At 41.4% G+C, this 17,286-nt stretch overlaps 1 protein-coding gene across 1 annotated transcript in view; it reads right to left on the minus strand.

Annotated features, from left to right (window-relative positions):
- Positions 1-17,286, minus strand: part of LOC129707916 (collagen alpha-1(VII) chain-like) — a 260,386-nt gene that overhangs the window by 230,821 nt on the left and 12,279 nt on the right. Inside the window, 1 exon segment of the mRNA XM_055653380.1 lies at positions 15,918-16,060. Within this exon segment, the coding sequence (XP_055509355.1) occupies positions 15,918-16,008 (91 nt within the window). The 5' untranslated portion in view covers positions 16,009-16,060.

Raw genomic sequence — 17,286 nt, forward strand, 5'->3', positions numbered from 1 at the left:
ACTTGGAGTTTCCAGTTATTGATAAAAATTACCGATTCTCAGGAACTCTGGGGCACCTGTACTCACACGTTCATGGAATGCTGCAGGAATACATTGTTTTATGTACACCCAGTGCAGAGGAAGTAGTTGGTCAGAAGGTGATTGCTAAGGCCTGATAACATTGGTGGCAAGAAGTATTGGGATGTGGGCATAGTCACAGAAACGTAAACACCTATCTCGCAGCCCTGGAAAGATTGAGCTCTTTCGAAATCATTTGGTGGCCTGCAACCAAATCGAATCAGAGGTAGCCAAGCATTCATGAGCTTCAGCGATCAGGAGAAAGTGGCACAAAACACAAGCACTGCTCGGTATTTGAAGTCACTGCGCTTGCTCAACGACAGAGAGCACCTTGGAGCCAAACATCAGGAAAGTGTGGCAAGCACAGCAGATCACGCTGAACCTCAGGAATTTTAACCAAAAAAACAAACAAAAAATCTCGTACACAAAAAACATGGAAAATGCAATGAATTTGTAAAGTTTGATATCATATTTACAGTGCAGTTTCCTATCAGTAGATGGCACTGACTAGCCTTGCAAATAAAGAAGAACATCAAACTCTTTTCCAAAGGGATAATTGCAGATGGTCAAATGCCCATTCCGGGTAAGAGCACAAAATCTCTACCGGGAAAACTGCAAGAAGCCATAAACATCAATATTCTGTTTTAGTGTTCATCGAGTTTCGTTGTAGGTGTATCTCCACTGATACACTCAACTAAGGCCTAAGAAGTCCACATCAGTCATTAATCTCTGAGTAAAGGACATTATCCTGAATTCTGTTTTGGATTTATCAGTGACTGGTTAGGATTCATGATTCCTTATTTTGGATTCATCCATGATTGGAAATGTAGTCTTCACATCAATTCTATTGAACCCTTCCAAACTTTAAGGATTTATATTTGGTCATTACATCTATTGTTTCCAGATATTTCCAGCTGTTCAGCTATTCATAGTTGTAACCTCTCAAAGTTATAACTGCAAGAGGTTATAACAATGAATAGCTGAACAGCTGGATAAATCTGTTAATGCAGAAATTTCTAAACGTTGATGTATTGAACCAACCAACCAGTCTTCTGTCATTTGCTGTTAAAATGTGTCATAGGTATTCTCACCATGCCTAACCCAACAGTTCCCAAAATTGAACAAAACACAATGCTGGAGTAACTTAAAGAGGTTAGGCAGCATCTCTGGAGGGAATGGATAGCGATGTTTGGGTTGGGACCCTTCTTCAGGCTGATTGCAGTTGAGGGGAAAAACCGGAAAAGAAAGGTTGGGATGGAACAAAGCCTGGCAAATGATAGGTGGATACAGGTGAGTGGGCTTCCTAAATTTGGGTTGTGGGACCCTTTTGGGTAGGTTGCACATCACAGATTTCAAGGGCCACTCAAGGGTTTGATATTACTGAGGTAATTTAGTTGCTATGTTCACCAACATATGAAAAATAAATTCTGCCACCTCATCATCTTAGATGCTAGCAGTTAAAACATAGAAAATAGGTGCAGGAGTAGACCATTCGGCCTTTTGAGCCAGCACCGCCATTCAATATGATCATGGCTGATCATCCAAAATCACTACCATGTTCCTGATTTCTCCCTATATCCCTTGATTCCGTTAGCTTTAAGAGCTATCTCTAACTCTCATGCAAATCTATGCAAGTTCATGCAAATCCCCCCCCAAAAGCCTTAAATGCCTTAAAAAGCGAGGCTTGTGTCATCATCAAGCTTTCATGGGGCAGGTGTGGGGGAGTGGGAGGAGCAGGAGGGTGTGGAGAGGGAGGAGTGTTGAATATATATAATCCACTGCATGTGACTAAATGGGGCTGTCATTCATGAAGGTTGGGGAACCACGACATAGTTTAGCAGCCAATTATTGAAAATTGATCATTACCAAGTTGCTTAGGAAGGAACTGCAGACGCTGGTTCAACCGAAGATAGGCACAGAAAGCTGGAGTGACTCAGCGGGACAGGCAGCATCTCTGGAGAGAAGGAATGGGTGGCGTTTCGGTCTCTACCCGTGACGTCAACCATCCCTTCTCTCTAGAGATGCTGCCCGTCCTGCTGAGTCACTCCAGCATTTTATGTCTATTATCAAGTTACTTCTTGTGCTGTGTTTACATTATTTGCTCTATTTCCTGAAGCTTCAGAAGTATTTAATTGGTCATAAAATATTTTGGGTCACGGAAGATACAACATAAACGGCAGTTCTTTTATTCCCTTTTTACTACTTATGTTTGCCATAGAATAGCTACCAAATTCCTGACAAGCAGAAATTCTGCATGTGAGAGTTGTATTAATGTTAAAGAAGCAGATGTTAACTCTGATTTCCAACATGTGGGTACTTGAAAGATTCAATGAAAAACTGGACTGTGACCAGTACTGAACTGCGAAAAGCAGCCAGCATTCAGTAAATATGTCTCGCATTTATAGGTTGGTAGGCTAATTGGCTTGGTATAAGTGAACATTTTATTAGTGTGTGTAGGATAGTATTAATGTGCAAGGGTCGCTGGTCGGTGCAGACTCGGTGGGCCGAAGGGCCTGTTTCCGCACTGTATCTCTAAATTAAACAAAAAAACGAAAAGGAATAGGTGACGTTTCGGGTCGAGAACTGCTGAAGAAGGGTCTTGACCCATAACGTCACCGATTCCATTTCTCCAGAGATGCTCCCTGACCTAAATTTGCAATTATGGGGTTATTTGATACTGTCAAAGTAAAAACATTTTTTTCCAATGGCCAATGTGGGCTAGATACAGTACAACTTGGTGCACAGTCAAGAAATAAAGACAGACTTGCATTTATTTAGCACATTTGACACTCTCTGGACATCCCAAAGCTTTTGTTTCAACTTAAAATAAATACTTAAAATGGTAATTATGGTCACTGTTGTGACATAGAAAATATGACAGCTGATTTGCAAGCAGCAAGCTCCTCAAACAATAATGTTAGTATTAGTTTTAAAGATACAGCATGGAAACAGGCCCTTTGGCCAACTGAGTCCATGCTGACCATCGATCACCTGTTCGCACTAGTTCTCTGTTATTCCACTTTCTCATCCACTCCCTACACACTAATAGCCCTGTCCCACGGTACAAGTTCATTCCAAGAGCTCTCCCGAGTTTTAAAAAAAAAATCAAACTCGTGGTAAGCACGGAGAATGAACGTAGTGGGTACATCGGAGCTCGGGGACGTCTCTTAGCGGCTCGGAACGCTAACGGCAGGTACTCGGGAAGACTCGCTAACGGCAGGTAAGCTCGGGATGACTCAAGAAGATTTTTCAACATGTTGAAAAATGTCCACGAGAGCCCCAAGCACCGACGAGCGGCCATTACCGTTAATCTCCGAGTTCGAATCAGGGCAAACTCGGGAGAACTCTTCGAATGAACTCGTACAGTGGGACAGGGCTTTAAGGGCAATGTTATTGAGGCCAAATGTGAGCTAGATCATCTGCTAAATTGAAGTACACTTGTAGCCTGACCACTAAAGCCGCTTTTAGCTGGAGCTAACCCCAGGTGCAAATTTTTGCAGCTAGAACAACATCCAGTGGCCCTTTCAGTTAGACACAGAAAGCACTGCCAAAGGGAATAGCTTTGACAGCTGGTTCAACTGCACCCTCAGGATGATCAGCTGTCAAGGAGTTGAATGTTTGCGATTGTCTTTGATCTTAACAAATGTCAAGTACACTCAACTCCTAAATATAGATATTATTTTGTAAGTATAAGAAATGAAAACATTAATGGGCCTGTCCCACTTAGGTGACTTTTTAGGCGACTGCAGGAGACTATGCAGTCGCTACATGGTCACCACATGTTCGCGTGTGGTAGCCGGGGAGTCGCCTTCACTGTCGTGAGGAGTTCCCACATTCTGGAAACTAGTCGCGACCTCATTATGGTCGCCGTGAATTTTTCAACATGTTGAAATCGTCATAATTTTCTTCTCTGGTTCTGGAATATTTCAAAATATAAGTGAGTTTAAGATTATAAAAAAGGATGTTAAATATTTATGAAATTTCAGTTTCTATCTTAGTCGTATTTATATGTCCTTATCCGCATTTAGCACCACGTATAATGTCTAAAACGTAAACTAATAATTGTGCAATTTGCTTTAGTATATGTGGTCTGTGGTAATTCATTATATGACTGGCTGCTCAGCTGGTTTGGAGATGCCAAAGCTTCTGAGTAATGGGAATTATCCTGAACTGACATATGACAACCCCCCGCGTTGGAAAAAGCAAACCTCTGACAAATTGTGGATATATGGATTTTCCGTCTTCAAGTGTTGGGCTATTATCTCTTGACATTAGCTCCCTGGTTAAAGGATGCAACTTTCGTGATGCCTCAAGTGCAGGAAATGTCCCAGCTACAGCGGGTTGAACTGTGCATTTTGTGGCTAGAGTCAGCTGGAATCCCCCTGGAGGTCAAAACCAATTTAACGGAGCAATGCTGCTTTTGTGGGATTGAGAACTCGGCGGATAACAGGTTAAGAAAGGCATGTAAGTGGATGCAGGCAAAGAGGCTGCATTTCAAGAAGAAGTCCTGATTCAAGTTGCACTAGCTCAATCTCCAACAGATTTCAATTTTGGTTACTGTTGTTTGATGGCTTCTCGGAAAATGAAATCGGAAAGTGAACTGGCAACTTAAGAAAATACCCGTCAAACTACAGTGCAGGTGTTTCTCAGGAATTAAAAAACACAATCCATCAACCCTTAACTTTAGTTCTTCACTAAGAGCGTGTTCATCAGGATTGATTGTTATTATGTTTAAGAAGCAACTGCAGATGCTGGAAAATGGAAGGTACGCAAAAAAGCTGGAGAAACTCAACGGGTGCAGCAGCATCTATGGAGTGAAGGAAATAGGCAACGTTTCGGCCCGAAACGTTGCCTATTTCCTTCGCTCCATAGATGCTGCTGCACCCGCTGAGTTTCTCCAGCTTTTTTGTGTACCTTTGATTGTTATTATCTTGTGTTTAAACCCCGTGTCTAGATGCAGAATATGCTATACCAACTTCCAGCTTCTTCAAGAAACAGTCCAAAAGATGTCCCACATTTTCGGCAGACCTTCCTGCACGGTTTTGATGTTGCTTTCCCTTTGGTGCGTGCTAACATTATGAAAAGTTCTCAAATGGCAGTTTCCATACCTCTACTCCAAGCTTCTCTACTACATCATGCCTTCATCTTTCTACTCCACACTCCACATCAGGAGCACATTTGTACTCTGCGAGTTCATTCAGTAACCACATTCTGCCCTATTGCTGGTCAGGTCAAACCCTGATTCTCCAGTACCCAATAGTTATCTCGCTCCTCATCAACTCTCCTCTGCAATAAAAGAACATCTGTTCTGCAATGAAATTCCTGATCGATATTTTCAAGGAAGATCATTCGCATTTTGAAGAATTGATCAAATTGGTGTGTATATCAATAATCAGTTTGAATTATTTCAATACAGAAGGAGGTTATTTGGCCCATTGTGCCCATGTTGGCTGCCATCGAGCCCACATGACCCCATCTTCAGTTCTGTACAACCTGCTCACTCATGCATGCCCATCAATTCCATTTATATTCTTTTACCACTTAACTGTTAAGAATTAAGGGTTAATTCTTTCAGATGTCATTAACCTACCACTCGTTTTTGGACTCGGGATGAAACCAAAGAATGCTGTGAAAACCTATATGATCCCAAAAATAAAGTGTAGATCCCACACAAAGACCATGTGAGGACAGGATTGAATGGAGATGTTGGAAGCTGTGAAGCAGCATCATTGATTACTTGGAAGGAACTGCAGATGCTGGTTTCCACACACCGAAGATAGACACAAAATGCATGAGTAAATCAGTCGGACAGGCAGCATCTCTGGAGAGAAGGAAGGCTTCTACCCAGAGATGCCGCTTGTCCCGCTGAGTTACTCCAGCATTTTGTGTCTAGCATTTTGTGTCTATCATTAATTGCTGCCCCGCCTTACCGCTTTTATTTGTACTTTCTTCCATTCGTCTTGAATTCATTTTCTGAGGGGAACCATTCCTGCTAGGGCAACTTCTGGTAGCTTCAATTGCCCTCCAGTATGCTGCTAATGAATGGCCATTTCACTATCAACCAAGACAGTGAACGCTGGGGGGATTATTTGATTGAATGATATAATGGGTTCCAACCCTCAAAATTAATTACATCTGAGATGGCGGCAAGTTTCAATATTTTGCATATGTGCAATTAAAAGATAAAACATAGGACCTAACAAAGGGATATTTGAGATGAAATGGGTTTAAACAAGTGGCAAGGGAAGTAATTTGGAGGTTTACCAATCCCTCCCACCAACTCCTACACTTTCCAGCAGCTGCAAGTGTAAACGTCACGCTCACATGAGCATTATGTTTCAACTCTTCATTCATATAGTGCATTTTAAGGCCTCTAAACAGATTAAAAATGAAACACTTTAAATGGACTACACTTCATTCTTATACTCCCAGAAGTGAGATTTTCATTGTGCGTTAAGGAAATGTTCTCAAGTTGAAAGTGAGCCACATCTCAGTAGTAGAGTAAGGAGAAATTTAAGCCTTTCCACACTTAAGCTAGGAATTCCTCACATTCATCTTGGACACCAGAAATAGGAACTGTGTTTCAATTCTCGGCCATTGGATTTCGTGCAGAACAAAAATGACCTGAAATGTAAGTACACATCATTCAAGTTTATCGTTTTTTAAGTGCTAAATTATCTTTCGAGCAGAGTGTATGTGGGATGTTAGTGCCAGATCCAGCTCCAGCAGATGTTGTCTTATTGCACTGCACATGAAGGTATTGGCCATGATTGCCCATTATGTGTTGAGCAGTTACTCTCGATCTAAACATTCAGAGCCACCATCTGTCAACCTCTGCACTTATGATATGCCCGAGAATTAAAATATTTATGCATTTTTAAACATCATTCTCCCATGTTCAAAGCAGTTGCTCTTATCTATGTGATATTTTATTATTTCCTTCAAGGATTTGCAAAATATTTTTCATTGAAGTACTATCCTGCTGTTATACAGCCAATCACAACATCCATTTTATTTTACAAACAGCAAACTTGATGAATGACCAGATACCCTGGGAATAATTGCAACCTAACTGGTTGATAAACCCACAGGATTGTGTACAACGCTGGTACAGGTCCACAACCGATTTTCCGGCAACTATGGTGGCACTGGGCGGCATGGTTGCTCCTTTACGGAGCTTGCAACACCAGAGACCCGGGTTCAATCCCGACTACGGGTGCTGTCCATACGGAGTTCGTACATTCTTCCCATGACCGCTTGAGTTTTCTCCGAGATCTTTGGTTTGCTCACACGCTCCAAAGATGTACAGGTTTGTAGGTTAATTAGCTTGGTGTAACTGTGAATTGTCCCTAGGGTGTGTAAGATAGTGCGGACTCAGTGGGCTGAAGGGCCTCTTTCCGCGCTGTATCTCTAAACTAAACTAAACATTGGTTTCAGAGCCTTTCTGGAGTATCCGTTTTGCTGGACCAACAGAGGTCAGGGCCTCTGATAGGAGTCGAATAGTACCAGAACGGTCCACAATGTAGCATTGTGCATCTTTTATTAGTGTGCAACCAAACTCTATCCAACAGATTGGATGTTCAGCTGGTCGTTTCAGCTGCCTGATAAACTGACAAGGAGCCATCACATTTCTAGCCTGATGCCTTGATGGCTCCTTTACTTCCAAAGTCCCATACTAATATTACTTTTTTGGAACATCTCATGAAGCATTTCCCATTATAATTTCTACTTTGATATTACTGCATTTTTAAGGATAAGGGGGAAATCTTTTAGGACCGAGATGACATTTTTCACACAGAGAGTGGTGAATCTCTGGAATTCTCTGCCACAGAAGGTGGTTGAGGCCACAGTTCATTGGCTATATTTAAGAGGGAGTTAGATATGGCCCTTGTGGCTAAAGGGATCAGGGGGTATGGAGAGAAGGCAGGTACAGGATACTGAGTTGGATGATCAGCCATGATCATATTGAATGGCGGTGCAGGCTCGAAGGGCCGAATGGACTACTCCTGCACCTATTTTCTATGTTTCTATGTTTCTATTCCTATTTTTCGGTAATTCACAAAGTATTTCTTTAAACCTCTTGTCTGAATAAATGTTACCATTTCCTAAAATTGCACGGTTCTTGTAAATAATATCCAGATGACTCTTTGAATACCTGTTCAAACCCAGGCCAGATGTTTGGGGCCCCCACCAGCTCACATGTTACACACCTGTCTTCATCAATGCTGACTCAGCTAGAGAGAATGAATGGGGTAAAACATGAGCACATTCAAGGAAATGCTTTAACTCTCTCTTGTGTCTCCTTCTTTCTCTCCCACATAGTAAATCTTTCCATAGCTCTGTCTTGGTTTCATTTACGTTCTGCCATACTTGTTCTTCTCTCTCTGCAAGGCAAACATACCTCCTCTGAATGCAAAGGATTCAAGTGAAGGTGTCTGACTATTCACTAGATTGATTCCTGTTCTTCTTAAGACATTGTAGAAGGTCCTTTCAGCCCATTGAGTTTATGCTGTCCCACCGAACAATCCAATTCCCCACTCATTTTCCCTGCAACCTAGTTCACCCTGCATTCCAATAAGGTTCTCCCAGATTCTCCCACTCAATAATATAATCAGGGACAATTTACAGTGGCCAACAAACTTCCCAGCCTGCATGCTTTTGGGATGTGAAAGGAAACTGGAGCACCCAGGGAAAATCGAGAGAACATAAACCACAGAAAGCACCAGAAGTCCTTATTGAATCTGGCCTGTTGGTGCTGTGAAGCAGCAATTCTACTAATTGCACCACTGGTGTGTTTATGTTCTGAGGGAACAACAGGCAAACCAATGTTGTTTTGAAAAAAAAGAGGTAACATTTTAGGTTGGGACTCTCCTTCTGAAGAAGGACCCTGACCTGAAACATTGCCTGTCCATTTCCTCCACAGATGCTGCCTGACTGGCTGAGTTCCTCCATTGTGTTTGGCTCAAGATTCCAGCAGCTGCAGTTCCTTTTATCTCCATTCCAGTGTACTGCATGATATTCCTGGAATACATTTGCAAAGGACTAAATCTCATAATTTAATTTACTACAATTTGTTTTCTTAATTATGTGTAATTTGACATTCCCCTGCATTATGGGAGCAACTACATTTCAAAATAACTTAATTGGTTTTAAACTGCTTTAGTGATGCCCTTGGTTGCTCAGTCGGTATGTCTTTCCTTCTTTGTATGTTTTCCCAGTCTTTTACTCTTCAGATTATTTCTCTACATCATTATTTCCCCTCTGCAGTTCTCTGTACCATATACCTACCCTGCACTCAAAAAATGGGAACTAAGAGAAAGTTTCAAAAAACCAGAAACCTGATTTTTTTAAACTGCCATGCTATTCCTTCGCTCCATAGATGCTGCTGCACCCGCTGAGTTTCTCCAGCACTTTTGTCTACATGCTATTTAGTACAAAGCCACACCAGGGTTTAAATGAAAAAAATGGTGAATCAAGTTGGTAGTGGGTTAAATGTTAATAGTCCAGATATGGGAGTTAAAAGTCGAAAGACCTGAGGCCTGTTTCATTATGTGCTGTTTTCAGGCAACTGAATCATCCTACCACAACCAGAGAGCACTGCCGAACAACTATCTACCTCATTGGTGACCCTCGGACTACCCTTGATTGGACTTTGCTGGCTTTACCTTGCACTAAACATTATTCCCTTATCATGTATCTGTGTATACACTGTAAATGGCTCGATTGTAATCATGTATTTGAATAAAAAATAATAAGTCTTTCTGCTGACAGTCCTTGGCGATAGCACGCAACAAAAAATGGAGGGGAGCTTTTTGGGCATTGTACCTCGGTACACGTCGGACAATGCCAACTTAACTGCAGTAAAAGGATGCTGTATCGCGGTAATGTACAGAGTTGTAGGAAGAAGAGACGCAGGCCTGATGGTAGATATGTTGTTTCATCGGAAGAAGGAACTGCAGATGCCCGTTAATGGAAAACAAAAACTTTTCATTGAAGGTACACAAAAAACTGCTGGAGAAAGAGTTGCAAGGAGAGCGGTGTGCATATGCAAGCAGGAACTCAGATATGGAGGTACGAAGGAGATAGGCAACGTTATGGAGCGGGAGATGGGCAACGAAAACCCTTCTTCAGATCATTGATGGGATATGTTCATTTGCAGACAATTGCACAAATTACTAAGTATGCATCAGTATGATTATTGAGGAGGCAAACTAGAATGATGAAACAATGTGCTTCTTCATCCAGACTTTGGCGATCATAAGATATAACAATACTACTGAGCGATATTGCTCCTCGAGTATGTTCCAGCCGTCAATAAAATGACCCTATCACCCCACCAGCCTTTGCAACCAACACATCATTCTCCAACACTACTGCCACATTCATCGTGATCCCACCAATAATCATATCTTTCCATCCCCACCCCTTCCACTTTCCATACAGACCACTCCCTTCACAGTTCTGTGGTTCCTCCAGCACCTTGAGTTTTGCTCAAGATTCCCACATCTGCAATTCTATGTATCATCATGAATAAAATGTTGGTTCAAATTTGATCTTTGGCATCAATTCTACTTTTCTGCCTATTTCCCATAATCCATGTCTAAACAGTCTAACCATCTTAGCTTCAAGTACACATTGGAAGTTGAGATGTTTATTCCAAGATTGCAGAAAAAAAGTATAAGGGACCTTCATCAGATAAGGAAATAGGATCTCTAACAGGTTCCATTTAAACTGGCAAAAGGAGGCTAGGTTTTACGTTTTGCCCAAGAGCTGGAACCTCCAACATGTAGCAGTAGATCGATGATGCACTAGCACACCGGTCTTGATTTTGAATGCATGTCCTTGGAGTGAAATATGAGCAAAGTGCATTTAAAATATTAGCAATTGGAATGATGATCAGGATTGTTATCAATGCGTTTTACATTGGGTCATCAAAATCAGTTGAAATGGAGCTTTCACGCCTTCATTGTGTCTTCCAGAAACACAAGGATAATGGGCTGGTCCAGTGTACATCCAATCCCAACAGATAGAATGTTAAACTTTCACCATCAATCAAAATAATGGCAGCATTAATTTTTTTAAGAAGGGGAAGGAGTTGAACCGGTAATTCTCAACAACAAGCCAGTTGTGAAGGTGAGGTCTGATTTTAGAAGTTAACACCACAAAAAGTACTTGAGAAACTCCAGCTAAATAAATCTGCCAGTGATGGATGAAATGAAGATAAAACCGATTTTACTGAATGTTGCTAAACAGCAAATCACTTGATTAATGAGTAGATAGTGAAAGTAACTGAGCAAGTTCAAGTGTAGATAGGTACCTGAGGCAAAGGATTGATACACAAGTGACTGCAGATAGTGGAATCCAGCACTTAGTGCTTTGCCAAGGATTGATAACCAAGTAAAACACAGATGAGCAATAATAGTCCCATGATAGATTACTCCATAGATTGCTGGGAGTGCGTGGCAGATAAAAGGTTGGTCAGGTTCATATTTATTTAGGATTTGACAGATTCCAATACACAAAATCTGAAATCAGTAAATATAGAAGAAATAATTTGCACTAAAGCAGTACTTTTCACCGTGTCAGCATGACCCAAAGGACATTACTGGCAATAAATCTCCTTACAGGTCACTGTAAGGAACGAGTCTGCCAATATGCACAGAGTAGAAACACAGGTGATCTGTTTGTTATGATGTGGGCTGAGAGGAGGAACTGACCCAAACACAGTGGAGACTTCTCTTCAAATAGTGCATGGGATCTTTTATGAGAGAGTAGTCGAGGTTTCGATTTAATGAATTATTCACAAGGTGGCATATTAATCCGTAAACTTTCCAACGTAGGGCGACACGATGGCGCAGCGGTAGAGTTGCTGCCTCACAGCCCTTGCAGCGCCAGAGACCCGGGTTCGATCCTGACTACGGGTGCTAGCCTATATGGAGTTTGTATGCTCTCTCTGTGGCCTGCATGATTTTCGCCAAGATCTTCAGTTTCCTCCCACACTCCAAAGACGTACAGGTTTGTAGGTTAATTGGCTTGGTATAAATGTAAATTTTCCCTTGCGTGAGTGTGATAGTGTTAATGTACGGGGTTTGCTGGTCGACATGGACTCGATGGGCCAAAGGGCCTGTTTCCCCGCTGTTTCTCTAAACTAAAAAGAGGCGCAAAGTGCTCATTTGGGGATAGATCAGGAGGTATTATGTAATACTAATATTGAAGTATACGTAAATGTGTGACTCTCAATCACAGGTACAACACACTGACACGCACTTTTCATCCCTTCTTCACACAGAACGGTACGATACTATAGATGCCACTTTAATTATCCCAGAGTAAGATACAAAAGATACAAAGCATTGTAAGAGTTGAAGCACACATTATTACTCAGGAGCCAACACGGATCACTAAGGAGGACAACACATTGGAAACATTGTATTTGCATCAACCTCAGTCTATCAGACGACAAGTAAGAGTGGACAGGATTTGCAGTAATGAAATTTGTGCATTGTCTGAAAGCTGATGACGATACAGGATACATTGTCCAATAGCAAGAACAAGTTTCCATATAATCCATTACTTGGTGCATAGATCAGGAAGCGTTGGATGAACGTAAAACACAAAGATAAAACACATCTACTAAGTTAACAAACAACATGTCCTTTAATAGCTCATTTATTTAATCCTCATTACTTAATGGTATCAAGTTGCATTCTGCCTATGGACTGCTGAACGTAACTGAAGTAAACTCAGAACATCTGCAGCTGGGTGGAAGAAAGGCATGTTGAATTTTAGAGGTTAGATGAGCTTCTTGCCTGCTCCCTGACAACCTAAACCACATCACGATAAACAAATGCACCTGGTAAGGATATGTTTATCACGTTGATTAGTCAAGGAGTCATGCAGCATAGAAGATAGACACAAAAAGTTGGAGTAACTCAGCGGGATAGGCAGCATCTCTGGAGCGAAGGAATGGGTGATGTTTCAGGTCGAGACCCTTCTTCAGTCTGAAGTCCGAAACATCACCCATTCAATCGCTCCAGAGATGCTGCCTGTCCCGCTGAGTTACTCCAGCTTTTTGTGTTTATCTTCGGTTTAAACCAGCATCTGCAGTCTCTTCCTACACATGCAGCGTGGAAACAGGCCCCTAGCCCAACTCATCCATGACGAACAAGATGCTTCATTCAGGCTAGTTCCATTTGACCACTACCTGGTCCCTGTAACTGTTTCCTATCCATGAACCTTGTCCAGATGTCTACCAAATTTTATTATTGTACCTGCCTCTACCACTTCATTTGGAACTCTTTTCAGATACCCACCACACCTCTGTGTGAAAAGGTTGCCCTCCAGGTTCTTATTAAATCTTCCCCCTCTAAAAAAAACAGCTTAGGAAACAAAGTTAAATAAACAATTAGACAGGTACATGGATAGGACAGGTTCAGAGGGATATGGGCCAAATGCAAGCAGGTTGGACTAGTGTAGAAGGGACATGTTGGTCGGAGTGTGAAAGTTCGGCCGAAGGGCCTGTTTCCACGTTGTATGACTCTACCGCAGACCCATCCCCTTCATTTTTTAATAACTGATAATTTTTTGTCATATTTTGGCATTTATGCTTAATGAGAATCTACCTCATCACAAATCACCCCAGGTCAGGTCTGGCTTGGCCACCATCCCTGCCGGAAAAAAAAGTCAGAAAGGATATAGCTCTTCCTTGTGATCTTTCTATACACTGTAAAATTAAATGGATAAGCCAGGAATCGTTGCCAATGGCAGTTAGGAACTGTTCACTCTCCCTGCATTGTAATCACCACCAGATGTCCAGTCGGCACTCTGCCAGTCTCCACATGTTCTCAGTTTGCTGCAGTCACGGTAGGTCGTTCCTGTGAATTGCTCAATTTAATGACCCATCGGTATAATGAATGCAATCAGTTAGGACTGAGCAATATAGAATGTAATGCTAAATATGTATCCTTCTTGAAATAGTGTCATCCTAGACTTAATGTATGTAGGGAACAAAATAGGATTAGACTAGTTGGTTCTTGTAAAGCACAACAACACTAGAACTGTCGTAATGACCCAAATGGCCCATCCTTCTGCTTGTAGCAATTAAAGATTCATTTTGCTATCTACATTCTAAGAATCTTTCCCAGGAGCAGTAGATAATAGAATTCCTTAACAATGTTGGGTTTATATAATCTAAAGGCTTTTAAAACATCAAGATTTGGTTTCAGTTAGACAATCATTTAAAATCCATCCTGGCTGCTCTGCATTTAGGTGGGTAGGAATTAAATTACCATTGCAATTTCCCAAAGAGTGCTGTGGTTGAGTTAAAATTCAGAACAGTGAATAAATTAAACTTGAAAATTGAAGTATTATGTTTTTATTAAACTATTCATAAGAACCTTTTAACAAGATGGGTAGGAGCCCTTTTCCCTCCTAATGCTGTTCAAGAGGTGCCAGAAAAAAAGATTGTTAAACAAGGTTAGTAAGCATGGCATAGAAAACATAGAAACATAGAAAATAGGTGCAGGAGTAAGCCATTCAACCCTTCGAGCCTGCACCACCATTCAATTGAGGGCAATATACTGGGGTGGAATGAAAATTGGTTCATGAATGGCAAACAGTAGAAATAAAGGGGTCTACTTGCAATGGGAGGCTGTCACTAGTGGGATGCCACAGAGTTTGTTCCTGAGGTTGTATATGTTCACAGTTATGTCAATAAATTAGATGAAGGAATCAAGTGTGATTCAACTCGATTTACTGATATAAAGCTGGGTAGCAGCATGCCTTGTGTGAAGAACATAGACTTGTACAGAATCATAGAGTTGTACAGAAGCCCTTCGGCCCAACAATTTGCCTACCTGAGCTAGTCTCATTTGTTTGAATGTAGCCAAACCTTTCCTGTCCACGTACCTGGCCAACTTCATTTTAAATGGTGTACTAATACCTATCTACCACTTCCTTGGATTGTTCCACATATCCAATGACAACCCACGATGCAGAGAAACTTCAGAGAGATATGGATGGATTAAGTCAAAATGGAGAAAAATGTCACCCTCTTTGGTAGACAAATGAGACAATGCAGAGTTATTTTAAATGGAGAAAGATTGAAAAGTGCCAGTGTGCAGGAGGATGTGCATGTTTGTGTTGAATGTTGGCATGCAGATAGGAAGATAAATAATCCTACATTGGACTTTATTGCTGGAGGATGTGAGTATAAGTGTAGATTTGTCGTACGCAATTACATTGAGCAATTTGTCCATGTTAAATATTGTGTACAGGTCAGAATTCCCTCCAGAAAATAGAATGTAGAGTCAAAGAATCATGCAGCACAGAAACAGGCCCTTTGACCCAACCTTCCCATGTCAAACAAGATGTCCCATCTAAACTAATCCCATTTGCATGCGCTCAGCCCAGATTGCTCTCAACCTTTCCTATCCATGCACCTATCCAAATGTCTATGTCTTTTACATGATGTTATTGTACCTGGCTCAACTAATTCCTCTGGCAGCTTGTTCCATACAGCCACCGCCTTCTGTGTTAAAAGGGTGTAATGCTAGGACTGGCCAAGATGCCCTTGCACAGGTCTAGGTTAGATGGACCTTGAGTGGGTATTTAGTCTGCTTATCCCACACCCAAGGTTTTATCTATAACCACATAACCCTGGAGCTTGAGGTTGTCTGAGACTTTCTGCAGTAGGCATTGGGAATGTGTACTCGACGTAGAAAATGTGGCTATTAATAAGCGTCATAGCATTTCATGGTTCTGGTCTTTAACTGTTGTGCCAAACCATTTTCTGTTCTTTTAATGGATTACGATTGAACCACAAATGTCTCTCTTTACAATTTTAATAAGGAAAGGCATACCTTCTGGCTGTACTTGGATATTGCAGTGCACAATTGTGGCCAGTAGTGTTACGACCATCACCAGTAGTCCTTGCATTCTCTGCCGCTCCATGTTGAAGCTCTGATCCAGTCCCGGAGAAGATCTTCTTGCTCTTAGTTCTCACCTGAATCCAGCAGAAAAAAACACAAGATCAGAAAATTGCAATATATTACTACCGATAGGGTACAGCTACTCTTCAGGAGTTAGATAGACACAAAATGCTGGAGTAGCTCAGCGGGACAATTGTTCTGACAGATTTGAAATATAATTAACCCAATCTTTTTTTATCCATCTGGATTAAATGTGAGTGTTTAGTTAAAAAACACTTACCTTTGTTTAAAAAAAAGCACTTGCTGATTCTTAACCAAATGCTTCTTTTAAGATGTGAAGATGATGCATGAAATAAAAACTTAAATATTAACCACTGCCTTTCATTATCCAAAGAAGTCACAGTGTTTTATAGTCAATTAAGTACTTTTGAGTGCAGCTACTAGAGATAACTCAACAGTTGGTGTGATTAGTGGTTAGAATGCACTTGGAGTATTGCATGCAGTTCCAGCTGCCACACCATGAAAATAATATGGTTGTGATGGAGAAAGTGCAGAGAGATTCACCAAGATGTTGCCTGCAACAGAGGACTTTAGTAATGGGAATAAATTGGATAGGCCAGTGCTACGTACGTCTCCGACTCTGTGATTAAGAGCAATGAGATATTGACAAGATAATTTGTTCTTTGAAGTGATGATTGAGGGGCAAAGAATTATCTAAAGTGCTAGGGGAAGACCTCTATTCCTCTTTAGAAGAGTACCTTGGATTCCTTACAGTTAGCTGAGGAGCAAAGAGAGGACAGACACAACTTTGGGTGAAAGCCTCATATAGTTCAGCACTCCATCAGAGCAGCACTGGGTGCAATAGCCTGGATTATCCACAATCTTCTGATATGTACTGCGCCATGGGTCACACATGTCCACATCATGTCTGATGTGCCCTTTATCTTACATAGAAACATAGAAACAGAAAATAGGTGCAGGAGTAGGCCATTCGGCCCTTCGAGCCTGCACCGCCATTTAATATGATCATGGCTGATCATCCAACTCAGTATCCTGTACCTGCTTTCTCACCATACCCCCTGATCCCTTTAGCCACAAGGGCCACATCGAAGTCCCTCTTAAATATAGCTAATGAACTGGCCTCAACTACCCTCTGTGGCAGAGAGTTCCAGAGATTCACCACTTTCTGTGTAAAAAATGCTTTTCTCATCTCAGTCCTAAAAGATTTCCCCTTTATCCTTAAACTGTGACCCCTTGTTCTAGACTTCCCCAACATCGGGAACAATCTTCCCGCATCTAG

Source organism: Leucoraja erinacea, chromosome 22, assembly GCF_028641065.1.
Source record: "Leucoraja erinacea ecotype New England chromosome 22, Leri_hhj_1, whole genome shotgun sequence".
Classification (NCBI taxonomy): domain Eukaryota; kingdom Metazoa; phylum Chordata; class Chondrichthyes; order Rajiformes; family Rajidae; genus Leucoraja; species Leucoraja erinaceus.